Here is a 19612-nt window from a genome sequence, read left to right as displayed (position 1 = left end):
AACGACAGTAATCATCATCCCACCCCGCCCGCGACTGCCGGCGCCATTTCGTCATACAAAAAGATGTAAGACGCCGCAAAGGAATCAGCTCTCATCCAATCCCCAACCCTCTCATTTATATATATTGTGAATAGTTGGAGCGATGAGCCCCCCAATCGCCGTCGTAGTCGGAGCCCTGGGCGCCCAAGGTTCCGGCGTGGTCTCCGCTCTACTCGCCTCCACCAAGCCCTACAAAATCCGAGCCCTAACATCCAACATCGCGTCTCCAGACGCGACCCGTCTCGCGAATAGTAGCCCTGAAGTCGAGGTCGTAAAAGCGGACCTAGCTTCCGTCGACAGCCTGGTATCTGCGTTCAAGGGCGCGACCTTCATCTTTGCCAACACCGTCTTCCGCGCGGAGGTGTTCATGACGCAGGGCGCCGAGGCAGCGCAAAAGCTAGAAGCAACTCAGGGATTGAATCTCGTGCGGGCTGCGTCTGAAGTTGCCAAATCGGGGACGTTGAAGCATTTGATTTGGTCGACGCTTTCTAATGCAGAGAAGACGTCTAGCGGGAAATACAAGATTCCGCATTTTCAGTCCAAGGTCCCTGCTGATGAGTTTATACTTGACGAAGCGAATGGACTGAAGGATAAGACGACATTTGTGCGGGTTGGGATGTATGGATCGAATCTGAAACGAATTCCCTATGTGCCTGTTTATGTGGTTAGTATTATCCACTACTAATCTAACCTTTCAGTTGATGATGCGTGATACTGATAACCGAAACTTACAGAAAGGGGCAAATAAGTATATAATATCATTTCCCTGCTCGTCATCAGCACTTATTCCCATGGTTGGAGACGAGACAACCAATGTCGGCCTGATAGCCAATGCCATCTTCCAACAGCCTGAAAAGACGATTGGAAAGTATGTCCTCGGCGTCGGGGACTATCTCACGCCGAATGGGTGGGCAGACGCGCTCTCAAAGGCCTTGGACGCCGATGTGACTTTTTTGGAGACGAGCATGGAGAGTTACGAGGGCCTCTGGGGCCCAATCGGTACAGAGATCGGGTTGATGATGAAGTATATAGATGAATTCGGGAAGGGGAGCTATACGATGGGCTTGACTGAGGATCAGGTCGTTGCTCCTAGCGATCTAGGGGTGCAGAATCAGCTGCGAAGTACGGAAGATTCGTTGAAGAGGCTCAATTGGAAGGAAGTTTTGGCGTGATAATCCTTGTTTGTCATCTTTAGCACTGTGAAACTCGTTGAAATAATTAATGAGGGGGGAAATAATGTAAAAGGGTCTTCTGACACCATAGCCACCCATGCGCCGACTGGCAACCAGCTACATTACTATTCATATCACCACATTGGACGTTGAATAGTCATTAGTAAATCGAATATCTGGGCGTGTAATTCATTGTCTTCTCAATTTTACCCGGCGCTTAAATCAACTTGTTACAACCAACCCCAACATCCACAATGTCACAAGAACAATCAGAAGAAAGCGAGAACGAAGAACTATTCTCTGCAGTTCTCTCAGCTCTCGACATAGATCAACTACCGCTACTCGCAAGAGACATTGTACAGCGTCTCCAGCCTAAGGGTCACCCCATCAATGCACCACCCTCGGTCGGCGATCCTCTATACGGATCTTACCACATCCTTTTTTCCCCTAATTTTCGATACCGGTCTTCGCTGGCTCGCAAAAATCCCAACTGGGGGCCGTCTCCTTTTTGGAGAGGATGGGAGACCATCCGGTATCGGGCCTATGCGCAAGGTTGATAAGAGGGCCATGCTAGAGCGATGGTTCATTCATCAGGACCCGGACAACGACCCCATACATATTGAGTGTGCAGCATCCAGTAACCAAAAAACATGCTATACCCCAATGCTTGATAAATACCCCGAGCAAGATTTGCTTTCCAAGGGTCTCGCGATACTCCTACGCCAGCTGATCGACTGGATCCCTGAGCCGGAAAACATGGATCCTTTTGCAATCGCACATCCGGACTTTGATATCCAAAAGTTTATCGTGTCCGAAGAAGGTGAACTCAAAGGTATCATAGACTGGGATGGGGTTACTGCGGTCCCTCGTACTATTGGAAACGAGAGATATCCCGGCTGGCTCACGCGCGACTGGGACCCGGGCATGTACGGTTATACGGAAGAAATGAAACAGAATGGTGAATCAGAAAGCGTGTGGGAAGCCTCACCCAAATCTCTCGCTTACTACCGCGGTATCTATGATGCAGCAATGATGAAACGCCTGGTAGAAAGAGAAGGATCTGAATCCAGGGTCAATCTTTGTAGGATGTCCCTTATTACCGAAAACCTAGCTATCGCAGCCGATGATTCTGCTTGCCGAAGTCCAATTCTGGAGAAGGTTGTGAGCGAGATATATACCGTTACAGGGCAGGATGATCCGTTGGACTTTATCGAGGTAGCGAATATGTTTATTGACGGCAACATGGACGGTGCAGTGATGGACACTCTCTATAGGGGATTTATCGAAGGCGGGTCTATAGTGCGGTTGCCTTGGAATACAATGCAAGACGTACAATTGAGGAGAGTACAGCAACTATAAAGTAAGCAATGTAGTCATGTACATACTATATTAAAAGTTATGCATGTTAGCTATCGACTGAAAACTACGGAGTCGGCGATAAGCTAGTCGGACGGCCATTTTCCGTTGGTAACCATGACCGTATCGAAGATCGCACGTTCTGCTGCCAGTTAGGGCTAAAGCCGTGGGGTTCCAGGGAAATAAGCACTTCCTGAGCCAATCCCGATATGGCAGGTACAGCCGGGATGGATCTATGATCTCAGAGGCAGATACAGCTTGTGTTTCTTCACCTTCGCTAGTAGTTTTCAGTCGTTGTTCTTCTCAGCTGCAGTTATATATTGGGCTACCAATTACAGTGTCCTTGACATTTTGGTAGAAAACGGTGTTCATTTTGACCCGAGAATCCATGTCCTATACAACAGCAATGACTCTAGTCATAACCCCCGCGGAGGTAGAAACTGCAGGATTCTGCACGCCCAGTCGGAACAACTGCACCGCTCTCCATGATTGGACTATGTACTGCAAAGTCTCGAACAACGTGTGCCTGTGATTGCCAGCTCTAATCCCGATGCAGTTCTTGCAAATCCCGATGCAGTTTGCAAGAACGATGGCCCACGGATGCGTGGATCACACCATAAGCCAGAACTCGCCCTCCGTGATTGGCCGAGGCTCGGATTCTGTCTCCAGAATTTGCATAGATTCTGGTGTCATTGGACGGCGTGTGTCTTGCTCCTTATGGCATGGTAATCCATATCGGATTCTGTGTCCAGTTGAGCACGGCGTGTCCGAGGGCGAGTATTCTCGCGCCCTTCCTATAAGTGACTCACACCACAATCCTATTCATTCGATACTTTACTAGCATGACTCGATGAACGTTTATATAAGAGGCTGTTCCTCTTCCATCCCCAGCCAAGAATAAACAAATATATTGTTATTGATTGCAAATAAGCGCCAAGATGTTCATCCCACCCGTCCACGCGGAAACAGAAACCGCCGCCCTCCTCCAATTCATCCACGAGAACTCCCTGGGCATGCTCATCACAGGAGTCAAATCCTCCTCCCACAACTTCCTCCAATGCACCCACGCCCCCTTCATCCTTGACGCCGCTTCGGAACCAGACACCTCCGACTCCCCCGGCCGACTCCGCGCCCACATCGCCAAACAGAACCCACAGGTAAAGGGCATAATCGAAGCCCTGGAACAGGAAAATTCCACCGGAAATGTCACACAGCTAGACGACGAAGTCCTCGTCGTCTTTAACGGCAAGCACGACCACTACGTCACGCCCAAGTACTACATCGAGACAAAGCCCGACACGGGCAAAGTCGTTCCGACATGGAACTACTCCGCCGTGCAGGTCTACGGGAAACTGTCGCTTTACTATGACTCTAGGACACCCGAGGCAGCCGAGTTCCTGGCGCAGCAACTCCACGATCTCTCGCAGCACACGGAGCGGTCGATTATGGGGTATACGGGAGGTGACCGGGCGCAGCCGTGGAAGGTGGCTGATGCGCCGGAGAAGTATATTGAGTTGATGCAGAGGAATATAGTCGGTATTGAGATCCGGATCGATAAGATTGAGGGGAAGCATAAGATGAGTCAGGAGATGAAGACTGGGGATCGGGAGGGTGTTGTGAAGGGGTTTGAGCGGTTGGGAGGGGAGACGGCGACTGCGATTTCGGCATTGGTGAAGGAGCGAGGGATTCTACATGACGAGCAGAAGAGGAGGAAGAAGGACGAGAAGGATGACAAGGCTTAGAGCGCTCATGTTCAAGGAGAGTACGTATACTATTACTGCCATGGATCTGGGGTTGCTTGTCACTCTGTTGCCTACGGTGCGAGTAAATGCTATAAAGACAAGGACAAAGGTTTGATACCGAATGTGCTTCTAACTCTGCAACTCGCTATCAAATCAAATGAATATCAACCTCATCATTTGCCTTTTTGAGGAAATCCTGCTCCAGGGACCCTTGTTAAACTGGTGGGACATTGCCGGCAGACCTCCTTCATTGCATGTGCCAGCAGTGTGACCTGGCTATGAGCACCCTCGGCACTTGGAGGTGAGAAGGGCTTCAAGAAGCTGGTAATTGCTGAACTCCACATTCTTCCAGCAGGTTTGCCGAGTTGCCATTGCAGTGGAATGAGAGCTTCGAGAGACTAAACGTGCGTGTGCTCTATAGAAGTGTGGTCTTAAGAACAGCCCAGCAGCCACTCACATGTACTAAGCACTAGGTGCACTTACAATATGTCAGTGGTGAGATCACATGGAACCATACTAGATACCTTCATAGAACAGAAAGGAGGGATTTCACCCAGGGAAGGAACGAAGAAGGAACAAGTGAGGAAAGAGCGATGAGGGAATGGACGAGTGAGAGCAGAACACAACCTACCTTCATGTGAGGAAGGAGCCACCGTGGCAAAAATAAGAACGGAAGGAGCTAGTCAGGGAGAACCCATTCGCAGAAAAGGAAGGCGCGACCACATGCACCGGGCAAGCTATCGTGGCTTCCTCACTAGGAATGTGCACCAGCGCGCGCACCGACAATATCAGGCTTGGGGCGCGAATAGTATGGATGGTCCGGTGGCACCCTTTGATTCCGAGAGAAGCCGCTAAGATTGTACCAGGCTAGAGGCAGAAAATGAAGAGTAAATGGCCGATAGACGACGCTAGTTGTACGCATTGTAAAGCTAGTGGGTATTGTGATGTATAAAATGTCTGTCTACTTGGTTTTGATTTTCGGCTGCGCAGTACCGTTCCACTCCAGCCGTCGTGGAGTCATGTACTGATCGAGCACCTCATCCGTGACCTCCTTCCTCCTCTCCTGGAACTCTGCCACGTATTCCTGCAGTTTCTTGATCGCCAGAGCCTTCAATTCACCCGTCAAGAGTTCGCCGCTCTTGTAGCTGTTGTAAATCTCCTCGAGTTTGGAGTCATCATCCTCGAAGTAGGTCAGGTAAATATAGGAAACGTCGACATCGGGGTTACCGCCCAGTCGGCGGTGGTCTTCGACGCTTACTTGACCGCCGCTGAAGCCGTACTTGTTGATTTTGGTCTACTAATGTTAGCGCGGTACCAAGACCCAGTTAAAGGAGCGTACCTTGATTTGCTTAGGTGTGTCGGTCATGAAGATGGCAGAGTTAGGGTCAGACGAGGACATCTTTCCACCAGCACCTTGCAGAGCAGTCAAAAATTTCGAGTGGATAAGGGCAGGCTTAGGCGACGGGTAGCGCATTTTGTGCGCATTGTCACGCAGTAGGCGGAAGTAAGGGTCCTGGTCGATACCCATAGGGATTAAACATTGAATCGCAGCAATCTCCTTTGTTCTCTCCTTCAGCGGCTCGTCGGTCCAGATCTCAGGGTAGGAGGTAGCGAAAGCAGCAACACACTGCACGGACGGGAAGAAGATACGGCCAATGTTCGTACTCTCATTGAAACCAAAAGCCCCACGGACCTGGTTGAAGGTGACTAACTTGGAGAACTCCCAGGTGTTCATCAAGATGTGATTGCTCACATACAACAAGTCACTGTAGATGAAAGTCTTCTTGACGTCGAACCCTAACGCAATGATTTCTTTGGCATTCTCCTTAGCAAAATGCAACGTCTCTTCGAATGTCAAACTGTCCTTGAACAGCGCCTTCTCGTCATCCGTAAGCATGAATACGAGCGGCACGTCAAAAACATCCTGCAGCCATTTCGTGAAGGTGAGCGGGATTGTGTGTCCCAAATGCAAGCTGCCTGAACTAGGGCCACGACCAGTATAGAGAAAGAATGGCTCTCCCTTCTCCTTCTTCGTCAGGATCTTCTCGAAGTCGCGGTGACTGAAAAACAGTCCGCGCCGAAGCCAGCGGTGCGGCTTGTGTCCGGTGACCTTCTCGAAACGGTCGAGGAGGGCCTGGTCAATGAGCGAGGTATTCCACTTTCTATGATATATCCCGTCAGTCGAACACGCCAGCTATCGGGGTAAGATATCCGTCATTTGGAGCTTACCGCGAAAGAGCCTCGTAGTTAATTGAGATAGCGTTTCCGCTGGCGTCAGTACCGCCTGCGACGGACCAGGGGTTCACATCCTGTTCCTGATCGTGGGCGGTCTGATCAATGGTCTCAGCGTTCTCGGACATCTTGACAAATTTCAACCCAATTGACTGAACGAACGGAAGAGAGGAAATGCTGGTCGCAGCCAAGCTCAGGGACCCCGCCTGTGACTCAAAAGAACAGCGAGGGGCAATCAAAAAAAGTGGATCATGTGATCTGCCCCTCGATAAGAGGTCACGTGCATGCCATATCTACGAAGTATGCAGGACTGGTTCTATTTACTTGCATCTAACATGAATTTGCTAATTATCCATTGCTGTTTTAATTATTTACTGAATAGTCGATTTTCATTTTTACCGCACAGTAGCATTCTTCAGAGTCTTCACTGTGCAAATACCACCCGACTTGGCGACCAGCTTTCCGAGTGCAGGCTTACCTTCCTGGCTTTGTGCAACAGGAACGGCACTGCTCTCGAATGCGACCTCAAGGCTGTCGGTTGTGGTGAAGCCGGGTTGGAAGGTTTCCCACACCTTCTTCTTAGGGTTGAGCACCTTCTCCGGCTCACCATCGTTCCATCCTTCAAAGTATATCCTCTCACCAGCAGGAGCATCTGGAGGAGTAACAAGTTCAACGGGCCCAGCGTGAGAGTCTTCACCCTCGGCGATGCGAGGAGAGGCGGCCAGAACCATGGCGCAGGACTTGATTCCACGCATGGTAACAGGCTTCAGGTTGCAGATGGCGACGATCTTTCGGCCCTGCATCTCTTCCAGAGGGACAAGTCCGTTCAGACCAGAGCATACGGTACGGACAGTCTTTCCAGTTTCCTCGTCCAAAGATGTGTTGTCAGAGCCGGGGGCATCACCGCAGTCAATAGTCGAAACGTAAAGTGAGTCGGCATTAGGGTGGTTGATAGCGCGGAGAATGTGACCAACTCGGAGATCAATGAGAGAGGGCGAAGGTGGAGCAGCGGGAGCAGGAGCTGGCTTTGGTGCCTTCTCCTTCTTTTCCTTCTTCTCCTTCTTCTTGCCATCACCCCTAGCACCAGCGGCGTCGGGAGCAGCGTTCTCAGGCTTAGTCTGTCCCACTACAACAGTCTGCTCAGCTCCCGCACCCTGGGCAGCAGCCTTCTCCTTCTTCTTGCGCTCCTTCTCGGCCTTGAGATCAATTGGCTTCGGTACGAACTTGACGTCGTTTACATCAATGTTGATCTTCTCCTCTTCGGGGATCTGCAGACCAAACAGACGGCTGTTCTGGACGAAGTCAACATGGCGGACGATATGGTGGTATCCCTGCTCTCCTGTGCGCTCTTCGGGTGTCCACTTTTCCACCACAGGGGCGAGAAGGGCGTATGCAGCAACGTCTGCGACAGAGGCCTTGGAGCCTAAAATGGTTGTCCGTGTAGCAAGATGGGTGTTGATCTGAGCGAGGATGTCCGAGATAGCAGACTTGTCATCTTTGGTCAGAGCGCTCTGGAGGCTAGAGGTTGTGTTCAGCCATTGCTTGATGTCCGCCTGTTCGGTGTCATTGTAAGTCGCACGGGGGAAGATCTTGGGGTTCGCGGCAAGGAGGTCAGGCTCGGTCTCGTCGGGTGAGATGGCGGCGGGGTAGGATCGGTAGAGGAGGGAGAGCAGCGAGCTCTGGGGGGCGGAATTGATAGCCATGTTTGCGAAAGAGCAAGCGGGGTATTTTCCAGTCAAGACGGCGCTGAATAGAGGGGTGAGGTGTTTCGTTCGCAGAGAATTGGTGAAGGGGTGGACAATCCGAGGGAAGACTCTGGAGACCCGAAGAAGGGTCGTGAAGGGGCTGAAAAAAGACAGTTTAGCTGAATGTAGCGATCCCTCAGAGAAGGGGATCTTTCACTAAAAGTTCCAACGCCTCTGGAGTCATACCGTCAAAGTGTGCCGAATCATGCCCGACTCCCCGCCGCTCGGATCAACATTGTCCCGTGATACAGTATACACTTTTAGCGATAGATGATCCTCGTCCTGATTCAAATCCTTGAGTATTGAGATTATAAAATTAGACGCGGTCATATTGTATTGTATGAAAGACACGGCAAGTTGGTAAACTTTTGGTGGGTATGAAATTGAGTAGAATCTACGTACGGTCATGTCTATATATATGTATGCAGCCGTAAGAAATCTAGTACTATAAGAAAATGGCAAAAGATCCAATGAATCAATCAAAGAGAGACCTCGTGAACCTTTGCTCGTCCTGCATACCAACTGTGGTCCCCCTTCAGGGCTGCTTGTCGGATGGCGTACAGCTCATCGATGAATGCTGGCGCAAAGCTTCCTGGCCCGCGGACATCGTCTTTCGCAGCTGCATTCTCGGCAGCGATCTCGTACATGAGGAGGGCCGAGAGAACCGCGAGCAATTTATCGGTTGGGTGGGTGGCGATGAAGCATCCTGCCACTGTGCCTACCGCACAACCAGTCTAGATCCAGTTAGTTCGTCGGCTTGAACATGAATGGACTCGGTAACTTACGCCCGTGATTTGACCGAGGAGTTCATGTCCGTTTTCTACGGCAACAACTCGCTCTCCGTCGCTTATATAGTCTGTGGTGCCAGTGAGGAGGACAATGTTTTCTAGGAAACGTTAATTACTCTTCTCCGAGACAGGAAAGGACGACATACTTTCTCGTCGAGCAAGGTCACGGGCTAAGCGCGCCTTGGCCTGAGCGTCAAGAGCACTGGGCCCGCTATCCACGCCTCGTTGCTTTACAGCGGTGCTCCCTGAAACCTGGCGAATTTCCCCCTCATTGCCTTTAATGAGATCGAAGTACCCACCAGCCAAGAGTTGCTTAACAACCCCACGTCGGATCTCAGTTGCACCAGCACCCACTGGATCATAGACCACTGGGTTTCCCCGCTGGTTGTATGCTTTGATAGCTTTAAGGTATTCAGAAGGGCTTTGGCTGGTGAGGGTACCCATATTGATGAGCAAGGCCCCGTCAAACTGACAGAGGTCTGTAGCCTCGTCACCATATGGAGACATGATAGGAGATGCACCACTGTGCTGGTTAGCCAATCCTTGACAGGGCAATGAGATAGCTTACATAGCTAGTGTGACATTGGCGACAAAATTAGCAACGACAAAGTTGATCATGTTGTGCACTAGTGGGTGGACTTCAACAAGATTCTGAACGATATGTGGCACGGACTCAATCATTGCAGAAGTCTCGCGCACAACAGGTCCTTCTGACTTTCGAACAAATGGGGGTGGAGTGACGATAGCTTGAGCTAGCTCTGCCGCTGCCGCTTTGGGATCATCTGCCGCAATAATGGCACTTACAATGGCAGCACCATCTAACCTCTTAAGGGGGGAGCTTCCCTGGTACAGAACTCGTTGGACATTGGAGAGGTTGATTCCTCCAATACAGACGGTTCCCACCGACTTTCCAGACTCCGCGATGGATTCAAGAATGGCTTGGACGCCGGAAGTGCCAATGATAGACTTGGTGTTTGTTTTTCTGATCAATTAGCACATGTTACTTTTTCTTTGTATGCGGCTGAACTAACGTGGGTGTAGCAAATAGAGTCCCAATTCCGAGATAGTCCGCTCCAGCCGCAACTGCCGCCTGCGCCTCTTCAATAGACGAGGCGCTGATCCCGATAATTGCATCTTTGGGCAGAAGCTTCTTAGCCTCAGAGATTACTGCAGACGTCAGTCTTAAGTTTAGTCACCAGAACTGGTGGATGCGTACGCATATCATCTTGCCCGAGATGGACGCCCTCAGCGCCAATAGCAAGTGCCACATCTACACGGTCATTGATGATCAAGGGCACTCCGTGGGCCTTGGTGATCTGGTGGAGCTTGCGGGCAGTTTCAATTTGCACGCCCGTGTCGCTTTTTTTGTCCCGATATTGGACAACCGTTACACCTGCATTGCCAAGCGTCAATAGAGTACAAGATGAGGGGAGATAGCGTCACACCTCCTTTGACAGCTTCTTCCACAACAGCACACAGATCCCGCCCCTTGAGGATGGGGTCAGTTGAGTCCGTGACCAGATAGACGGAGAGGTCGATCTTCATTTTCCAAGCACGTCCTTGATGCAATGCCCGTCACCAGGTACGATCGGGAGTGGGATGAGTCGGTGCGGCCAGCAGTATGCCTGTTTAGGAAAAGCGCCTCGCCTGACAGAATTAGTCACATGATCTTGGATGGGGCGGAGTGGAACAAGGTATAACTCCGGGCGGGACGACGACTTCGCTTCTGCGTTCACTCCATTCCGGACTCGAGAATACTCACCGGTCCTCGAAGTTCTGCATCAACTCGTGCTATACTTCGTGCTATACTTCGTGCAAGACGCCGAACCTGTTGCTTCTTCCACAGCTATATTAAGGTACAGAGGACCCTCCCTTTTGTCTCTGGATCCTGCGCTGTCCCCGCGTCCAGACGCCCAGGCTTCCGTATTTCGTGGCCCCTTCCCCTGTTCCACGGAGCAGTATGAGTACTGCGCCGTAGTCTGTTGACCACTCACTAATGCGGTAAGCAGTCTCGTGATCGGCCCAGGGCCCTATATTAGAACTGGCATGTCGACAGGCAACGTCGATCTTGCAACCATGGACGATGAATTTTCAACAGAGATCAACCCTCGCCAGCTTACTCTCAGGGACCGGGTCACTGTGGCGACCTTGGTCCCGTTTCACTCCTACGCACAGATTCCCAAGTCATTGATCGTGTACTTGTGCAATCAGCTGAACCGGGAGATTGAGAAGGGTGATACCTATGCTATGGTTGAACCGATTCCAGTACGGCATTTTGCGCCTTACTGGTTCTCCAACTTTGGTGCCATCATGCTTATCGGAGATATCAAGAACGCGGAGGATGTTCAGAGCATGGATGGGAACGTGGATTGGGGGAAGGCTTGCTTGGGGAGTTTCAATGTCCGACCTAACTACCCCGGCAGGAGTAGCCATGTTTGTAACGGCATGTTTCTTGTCACGGACGCGGCGCGAAATAAGGGTGTAGGTCGGTTGATGGGCGAGGCCTATCTAGACTGGGCTGCGAGGCTGGTAAGTATGCTAACTACGGATGCTACAGCATTTTATCCGGTTACAAACACGCTATTTCATGGATTCTGACTGTTCTAGGGATACACGTATGCTGTCTTTAACTTGATTTACGAGAGCAATGTGGCATCATGCCGGTTGTGGGAAGGACTAGGTTTCAAGCGGATTGGAAGGGTACCTGGAGCTGGCAGGGTCGTCTCACAACCTGGGGAATTTGTCGACGCTATAATCTACGGCCGAGACCTGGGCACTGATGGGGAAGATCCCGTTACGCAGGACCGTTTCGACAAAATTCGATATTATCTCAAGCACTCCAAATACCCCCGAGGTGCCGACCGAGCCGAGAAGAGTCGACTCCGGAGTGCGGCCACCCATTACAAACTCATCGAAGGGGAGGACGGTGAAAACGAAAAGCTCATGCTAAAGGACAAAGAAGTTGTCTCTGACCCTCAACAGCAATATGAGATTGCCAAGGAGGTGCATCTAGAGCAGCATGCTGGGATCAACAAGACAACCGCTGCTATCGCCGTCAAGTACCACTGGGTCAGAATCAAAGAAACTGTCAGCCGAGTCATTCGTGACTGTCCCCACTGCAAGGAGACGCTCAAAGTGCCTTCCCCGAACGGTGCTACCGATACTACTCCTAACAGCGACACAATGAATACGGACGAGGACGCTTCAGATCGAAGCAAGCCGGACACTCATATAGACACTCGCATACCCCAAGCGGAGCCGATATCTACCCAACAAATCCTCCAACATACCACGATGCAACATCACCAAAACCCTTTTGCGACACCTCATTCGTCCATACTCCAGGGTCATGTTGGTTCGCTGAGCGATTACACCGCCGTCCCATTAGACCCTCAAATTATGAATATCCATCAGATTCCTCGATTCCAAACTCACGATGCCATCGGCGACCCGTATGGACATGCCCAATCGCTCCATGAAAGCCACGTGCGCCATGTTGCGCCGAACGAGTACCATATGATGGTGGACGATACTGCAGATGCAGACGCAAACCCACTTGGGCTGGTGCATTCCCAAGCAAATGACGTGCATCATGAGCAGATGATGAAGTATCAATATGTGGCACACAATGATGATGAGCTTGATTTTACATGATTGGTTAGCATTACAAATGCAGGCGGCGTTCATTCCGGGATTGTACGACAGATACAGGAGACTATTATTTTTATAGACATGCCTATGAGGCATAAACAGCAGACCTAATATCAATTCAAGACAGCATAAATCACCAGGCTACAACTTTGTCTTTTCTTTCCCTCGACTAACTTTGCCCCCAAATCCGAACAGGTAAGCTGCGATCTTGCGCATCTGGATCTCTTCCGATCCCTCAGTGATCCGGTACCGGCGGAAATGGCGATAGATGTGTTCGAAGGGGTAGTGTCGCGAGTAGCCATCACCACCGTGTATCTATACCGTCAGCAACACAACGTCAAACAGAACTAACGGATAAAGGAAAAGAGGAAAGGACGTACCTGAATAGCTCGATCCGCAGCCTGGCAAACTAGCCGGTTCGCCCAATAATTACACATGGCGACCTTATCACTGAGGCCCTTCTCAATGGCAATCCATGGCGTTGCCCCGGTCTTCTTACACTCCTCCACGACGCGATCCATATCCCAGCTCGTCTTCAAAATCAACAGCCTCAACATCTCCACCTGCGTCATGAGCTCCACGACCGGAAACTGGATCGCCTGATGATCTGCCAACTTCCTCTCCTTGCCCCAGATAGTCCGCGACTTGGCCCTCTCAATCGCCTTATCAAGACAGAACCTCGCCGCCCCACAGGAACTAGCAGCCTGTCTAATGCGGTTTTCATGCACAAAGGTCTGTGCAATGGCTAACCCGTTGTCCAATACACCCAGTATCGCAGACTCAGGAACCCAAACCCCGTTCAGCGTCACCGTCGCATGGTCCGTCGGCATATTAAACGTCCACTCGTAGCTGGCAACATCAATTCCCCCAGTTTCCCTGGGCACAAGGAAAGCCGTGATCCCCCTCGCCGAACCATCCTTCCCGCTAGTGCGCGCGAAAACAATCATATGCGTACAGAAGTGCGCGCCCGTCTGCCACTTCTTCGCACCGTTAATCTCGAACCCCGCGACGCCATTATGGGTCTTGCGCGCCGCAATAGTCGACATGAACGTCGCGTCGCTGCCATGGTCAGGCTCTGTTAGGCCGAATGTTGTTCTGAATTCCCCGCGGAGACGCGCGGGGATCAGCTTTGCGCGTTGCTCTTCGTTGCCGAAGTGGTGTAGCATTAGCACGTCGGGGAAGTTGCCGACGATGCTGTGTTCGTTCTGCAGGTCGTTGGCGAGACCTAGACCACCGCCGTAGATTGGGTGCGATGATAGATGCAGTCGGATGGCGGACATCCAGAGGTTGGTGTTTGGGTTCGAGGAGCCGCCGTAGATTTTGGGCAGGGCGAAGCGGTAGAAGCCTGCGGCGTCGGCGAGATGGCGGGCTTTGGCTAAGATTTGTTAGTATCGGCTGTTTTGAGTATGAGGAGATGTGGAACTTACTTAGGAGCTCCTCCCATTCCTTACGTGGGAGGCCGCCGGCATCCCAGTTTGTGCGGGCATATTCGCGGCGGTGGTCGAAGAAGCGGTTGTTGTCGTCCGCGTGCTGCAGTGGGAGGATGGTGGAGGTGATGAATTGGTCAATGGAGGTGAGGTGGGCGACCAGGTCTGGGGGGTATTCGAAGTTCATGCTGGTGGTGGCCGGGAACACTGGGGATGGCGCCGATGGGCGTTGTATATAAGCAGCAAAAGCAGCAATGAAACCCCGCACAGCCTCGGTCTCGGCCACTCGGTTCGTCTGTCACTCACACCCCCACTACTTTATTTCCAGCTCATGAAAGCAACGACTACGGAAGATCATCTCCGAAATGCCCCAGCTCATTTTGCCATTCCAATTGGACTTTCTGCTGCAACGCTAACGGCCTAGGATGGACCTTGAGCAAAGCTGACAGCCCCGTTTCGATAGAACAGAGAACAAAATATACCAGCACGGGAAATAGCGTTAGTCCACCTGCTAACGAGACGTCCCTTGCAATTCTTCATCCATCAATAATGGTCGTATCCAATTGATGGGGAAATGACTCAGTCTAGTGCCCAATGCCCGCTCTATAGCTTGCAATGGACGGAGAGACACACCCAGCGAGATACGAACTATCAGAGTGGTGTTCTTGGAGCTGCGGCCGTTAGACAAAGTCAGCGAAAATGAAGGCATGACAAGGCAATAGCAACTGAGCGAAGACAGGCTAGAACCCACATCGCACGCAGCATCATTTTGAAAGCGAATTTGCATCCCGTTGGCGTACACCAAAAGCTTCACTTTTCTTGGTATTATTTCTTAGCAATGATGTTATCACTACAGATCAGGATTCCAGTCTTCCCAGGTGCAAGGTGAATTCATATCCTAAGTTGGTATTAACACGAGATGGAGATTGGGAATGGCTAGAGCGATAATCTGAGCCCAGATTGTCTCCTATACCCACTGAAAGTATCTATCGCATACCATCCTTGAATATGGGCAATGGCTAACATATTCACTAGAGCCATTACTCCTCGTTTGCGACAACCGAGGTAGTTTCCCTCTTCACCGGCCTTAGGTGGATTTCGGTCGAGGCTTTCTGCACCCACTTCAACTTCTCTTGTATATTCCGTCAGCAGTGGAAAGGTTCGATGAAAGACCTGATTACTAACGGAAGCTGGAGGGCCCGAAACTCGACGTGATTCTTTGTACATGTTCTAGCCCCGGGGCTGCGTGAATCATAACCAATCCGCGTGGCTGTTGCCATACAGGCCATTAACCACTACCTACTTATTCACGTACCAAATGCATTCATACAAAGCTTCCACAGCTGGATAAAGGAATTTTTCAATTAACCTCAAGCCCTCACCCTAGCCCCGCTGTGATCCAGGACTTGCTGGGGAGGGTTATAAAATCCCTTCCCTCACCCGCCAAAGTAACTCTTTTCTTCCCTACCCATCTTCCTCCCTGCACTCTTTGCAACATCATGAGGTTGATAACCGTTCTGGCATACATATGCCTGTTTGCTGCTTTTGCAGCAGCACAAGGCATACAAGAAGCCGTTGACCAGAAACATCCTCGAAACAATGATCGAAACAACGACCCAGAAAACACTGCGATTGACAATGCTTCGACTGTTATTACCTCGTACCTTACTGGCTCCTACGTCGTTACGTCCTGGAGAGATGATCAACCTGCTGAGACCAATATGCCTCCGCTGGCGAAAGGGTCGGATGGGGACATCGAGACAGAAGGCAGTAAAGGTAATGGTAACGACAACGGAAAACACAAGAATCTAGGCAGAGGAAAGGGCAAGGGAAAGGATGACAAGTCCACTACAACATCCTCGACCACCACCAAGGCCACGACCACCACCAAGGCCACGACGACGGCGAAGGCCACGACTACCACCAAGGCCACCACGACCGCGAAGGCCACGACGACCACCACCAAAGCTTCAACAACATCCAAGGCGTCGACGACTTCCAAGGCCACCACAACCACCACGACCACAAAGGCCTCGACAACTTCCAAAGCCTCGACAACTTCCAAGGCCTCGACCACTTCCAAAGCCTCGACCACTTCCAAAGCCTCGACCACTTCCAAAGCCTCGACCACTTCCAATGCTTCAACAACATCCAAAGCTTCAACAACATCCAAGGCCTCGACGACTTCCAAGGCCACCTCGTCGTCCAAATCATCGGCCACCTCGTCCAAGTCTGCATCCACCTCGTCCAAGTCTGCGTCCATGGCAACGCCCAGCCCAACTACGACGTCCAAGTCCACCTCGCCAGCGATATCGTCGTCCACGCCCAAACCCACATCGTCCATGTCGTCTTCCAGACCCCTGATCCCAACTGCATCTACGTCCTGCGCCCACAACACAGTTTCCTTGGTAACAGTCTTCTGTGAGCCGATGGCTACCAGCATGGCCGGGGCTGGGTCCTACAGCATGTCTGGCAGCGGCTCCTACAGCATGACCTGCTCGCCGTCAACTGTATACACCACGGGCTGCCTTGCCACAGGAACCACAACGACTATCATGGGAACACCCACTCCCAGCGCTCAAACCCTGTGCTCATATGAGGGTTGCAAAGCAGATTCCGAATGCACTATTGGAGGGAACGCAGAGATGGTGACCATACAGGAAGTCACCTGCGAAGAGATTCCTGTGGAATACGTCGACAAGCTACCCACGGAGAGTTCAGGTTCCCTTATGACAATCTTCGACGGGAAGATGGTAAATAAGGTTCCAAAAGATGGTGGGCTTGCGAGTAAGCGGGCCAAGCGCGCGCCTCGTATACGAACAAGGCCGCTTGCCCCAATAGATCTCGATACAATCACCGACATTGACTTGAAGAGAGAGGCTGGAAAGGTGTACAACGCTATGTCAGAGCGTGGCCGTCGTACAAATTCCTGGTTTGAAAAGAGCGGGGGTGTTAGCGGTAAATGGATTGAGTTCCAAAAGTACCCTAATGATAAAACAGCAGTGGGAATAAAGGACATCACGGGATGTACTGTGGTGATGATTATTACATCAAAGGGGGTGTTCATGGCACACATCTGGGAGACCTTCTTTATTGATCAAGAGCCCGTACCAATTGGCGTGAGTAATTTTGCTGAAGCCCTCGTACCAGTTGGTTTGGATGAGTTTGATCGGAACGTCATTGAGCCCTTGATAAGCGGTGGACATGCTGGAGTCGGCTCTCTCCTGGGTCTGATTGGAACTGACCAAGGCCCAGGACAGCTGCATCATACAAAACGTCCCACCATAATTGTGATCACGCCTCACGACTACGACAGACACGGCAAGGTTATACGGTACCAATCCCATGCCCAGCGGCTAGCAGACAGACTGGGGAAAGCCATCTATCCGAACAGATACCCAGACCAGATGGAACCATTGATAAAAGGCTATGATCCAAAAGAAACGCTGAGCGATGAGGAAAGGCCGCAAATCATCCGCAACTACAGGAAAATTTTTAGGAGAGCTGCTTTAGAGGTAACGAGGAGGAATGGATTGATCGGCGAACAAACAATGGTGGCGGAATCTGGTAGACCGCGACCGAGGCTGTTATTTCGCGGTGCTTGGCGACTATGGGTTGGTCCTAGGATCGCCCTTGAACTAGGTTTCTTTGATGAGGACAGTTGGATCAATAAATACCCTGATCCGATTAGAGAGAAACGAGGTGAACCCGAGGCCGAAGAGGAGGAAGACGTCGACCCATGCCTATACTGGGATGCGCCACCAGGCTCGTCGAGCGGCAGTCCCACCCCGGCCAGCACCAGCAGGGCTCTCATCAACACCAGCACGACCCCATTTGGCACCAGCACGACGCCCACACCTACCCCCACCGGACTATGTTCATATGAAGCATGCTCCAACGATTCAGAGTGTACTCTGGAAGATGGGGCCACGGGATTCGTGTCAACAGGACACGTAGACTGCTCGGACGTCCCGATTGAAGACGTGGATCACCTACCCGACGAGATAGAGGGGTCTGCGGTGGTGATGCTGGAGGGGGACCCGGTCAAATCAAATCATCTGGCCAAACGGATAATAGCAATCAGGCCCAAGCCTCTGAGGGATCTTGATAATATCCCAGAAGAAGAGAAACCACAGGCATATCGAAGAGAGGTATATAGGGCGATGGATAGGCTTACGGATCATAATGGATGGGTGGGAGGGAATCGCGGCATCACTGCAAAATGGATTCCATTGCCGCAATATCCTGATGACAGAATGGCTGTCGGGGTGAGGAACCTTAATGGGTGCAATGTGGTTTTGATTATCACACGAGATGGGGTGTATGTCGCCCATATCTGGGAAGAACATTACTTCTTCGATTCTGACGCTGATCAGGCGACATCCATCCCTGATTTTCTGGAGAAAACCCTTGCACCCCTTGTGGGTGATTCCGAAGACCCAGAGCCTTATATTGAGGATACCATTCGGACACTAATCGGAACTGACGATGAGCCTGGGGCTTTGCACCACACGGTCGAGCCGCATATCTTTGTGATTACCCCTTGGGCACCACGGCAAGTTGGGCAAGCTTACCAATACCCAGAACAAGCCCGGTACTTGGCCAACGCTCTTGGTGAATTAATTTACCCAAATGGATATCCGAAAGAGGAGCTGAGACCTATAATCAAAGCATATGACCGAGCAGTGCAAGATGGAGGGCCGAGGGGCAATCCCTTTCAAAAAGTTATCCTTGAGATGAACAGGAGAAACAGTGCACACCGCATGGATTTCAATGAAGGTAGAAGAGTGCATTTCATGGGATTATGGCGGTTGTGGGTTGGTCCGGAGCACGTTGCGGACGTCAATTTCTGGAAGCCAAATAATTGGATACCGACTTGGTATAATAATGGCGATGAACCTCCAATCGTCAAAAGAGGTGACGAGGAGGCCGAAGAGAATGCTGTGGATGCGTGCCCATATTGGGCGCAACCCTCAGACTCAGCGATAAGTCCATCAAGCCCGTTGTCGACCGAGATGATGTCCCCGACCACAGAGGCAAATGGAAACCTCCCCAGGACCCTTCTCACGACAACAAGACACTCCAAAATCACCACCAAGTCAGGCGAAACCGAGCCAGCAGGGCTGAGTGGCTAGGGGTTCCACTTTCCACACAGGAAAGTCGTACGACTCGCACATCTAGGAGGAAGAGTGTTGTTCATTCAGACTTACTGTGTCTGGGCGCGAGCTCTGATGTTCGCTGGTTGGCAGTAGCATCTGTGATGTGTTTTGTCTGTCTTATTTTGTTCCGGTCTCATAATTGTCTGTCTAGTGCTCAGAAGTCCTTGCGCTGGTCACAGTTAGGTAGCTAATCTTGAGATGGCATGGCAATTTACATATATTGATGGAACTAGTAGAATAACTAAGTTTCGTAGTTTGCGGGGGCCGAAGAAGGAATCAAGTTAGGGCAACTTTTTAGACT

General features: G+C 51.1%; 9 protein-coding genes across 9 annotated transcripts; 5 read left to right on the top strand and 4 right to left on the bottom strand.

Annotated features, from left to right (window-relative positions):
* Window positions 1-142: 142 nt before the first annotated feature.
* Window positions 143-1211, top strand: APUU_40505A (uncharacterized protein; the record flags this gene model as incomplete). Its single annotated transcript, XM_041703583.1, has 2 exons — window positions 143-703; window positions 774-1211. 2 exons carry the CDS (start codon window positions 143-145, stop codon window positions 1209-1211), a joined length of 999 nt encoding a protein of 332 aa, XP_041556255.1.
* A 390-nt stretch (window positions 1212-1601) lies between these two features.
* Window positions 1602-2570, top strand: APUU_40504A (uncharacterized protein; the record flags this gene model as incomplete). The annotated part of the gene is made up of 1 exon (XM_041703582.1): window positions 1602-2570. One exon carries the CDS (start codon window positions 1602-1604, stop codon window positions 2568-2570), a length of 969 nt encoding a protein of 322 aa, XP_041556254.1.
* Window positions 2571-3505: 935 nt separating this feature from the next.
* APUU_40503A (FMN-binding negative transcriptional regulator) lies at window positions 3506-4309 on the top strand (the record flags this gene model as incomplete). Its single annotated transcript, XM_041703581.1, has 1 exon — window positions 3506-4309. The coding sequence occupies one exon, from the start codon at window positions 3506-3508 to the stop codon at window positions 4307-4309; it is 804 nt and encodes a 267-aa protein (XP_041556253.1).
* Window positions 4310-5270: 961 nt separating this feature from the next.
* APUU_40502S (tryptophan--tRNA ligase WRS1) lies at window positions 5271-6669 on the bottom strand (the record flags this gene model as incomplete). The annotated part of the gene is made up of 3 exons (XM_041703580.1): window positions 5271-5603; window positions 5649-6471; window positions 6539-6669. 3 exons carry the CDS (start codon window positions 6667-6669, stop codon window positions 5271-5273), a joined length of 1287 nt encoding a protein of 428 aa, XP_041556252.1.
* A 267-nt stretch (window positions 6670-6936) lies between these two features.
* Window positions 6937-8244, bottom strand: ARC1 (putative cofactor for methionyl- and glutamyl-tRNA synthetases; the record flags this gene model as incomplete). Its single annotated transcript, XM_041703579.1, has 1 exon — window positions 6937-8244. One exon carries the CDS (start codon window positions 8242-8244, stop codon window positions 6937-6939), a length of 1308 nt encoding a protein of 435 aa, XP_041556251.1.
* A 521-nt stretch (window positions 8245-8765) lies between these two features.
* APUU_40500S (bifunctional hydroxyethylthiazole kinase/thiamine-phosphate diphosphorylase) lies at window positions 8766-10619 on the bottom strand (the record flags this gene model as incomplete). The annotated part of the gene is made up of 7 exons (XM_041703578.1): window positions 8766-9020; window positions 9072-9172; window positions 9221-9597; window positions 9643-10056; window positions 10106-10241; window positions 10291-10467; window positions 10520-10619. The coding sequence occupies 7 exons, from the start codon at window positions 10617-10619 to the stop codon at window positions 8766-8768; spliced, it is 1560 nt and encodes a 519-aa protein (XP_041556250.1).
* A 501-nt stretch (window positions 10620-11120) lies between these two features.
* APUU_40499A (putative histone acetyltransferase Spt10) lies at window positions 11121-12728 on the top strand (the record flags this gene model as incomplete). The annotated part of the gene is made up of 2 exons (XM_041703577.1): window positions 11121-11603; window positions 11682-12728. The coding sequence occupies 2 exons, from the start codon at window positions 11121-11123 to the stop codon at window positions 12726-12728; spliced, it is 1530 nt and encodes a 509-aa protein (XP_041556249.1).
* Window positions 12729-12866: 138 nt separating this feature from the next.
* On the bottom strand, window positions 12867-14339 carry APUU_40498S (acyl-CoA dehydrogenase family protein; the record flags this gene model as incomplete). Its single annotated transcript, XM_041703576.1, has 3 exons — window positions 12867-13040; window positions 13106-14100; window positions 14153-14339. 3 exons carry the CDS (start codon window positions 14337-14339, stop codon window positions 12867-12869), a joined length of 1356 nt encoding a protein of 451 aa, XP_041556248.1.
* A 1312-nt stretch (window positions 14340-15651) lies between these two features.
* On the top strand, window positions 15652-19287 carry APUU_40497A (uncharacterized protein; the record flags this gene model as incomplete). The annotated part of the gene is made up of 1 exon (XM_041703575.1): window positions 15652-19287. One exon carries the CDS (start codon window positions 15652-15654, stop codon window positions 19285-19287), a length of 3636 nt encoding a protein of 1211 aa, XP_041556247.1.
* Window positions 19288-19612: the final 325 nt, after the last annotated feature.

Source organism: Aspergillus puulaauensis, chromosome 4, assembly GCF_016861865.1.
Source record: "Aspergillus puulaauensis MK2 DNA, chromosome 4, nearly complete sequence".
In the NCBI taxonomy this organism is placed as follows: Eukaryota; Fungi; Ascomycota; class Eurotiomycetes; order Eurotiales; family Aspergillaceae; genus Aspergillus; species Aspergillus puulaauensis.
This window is presented reverse-complemented; position numbering and strand designations above follow the sequence as displayed.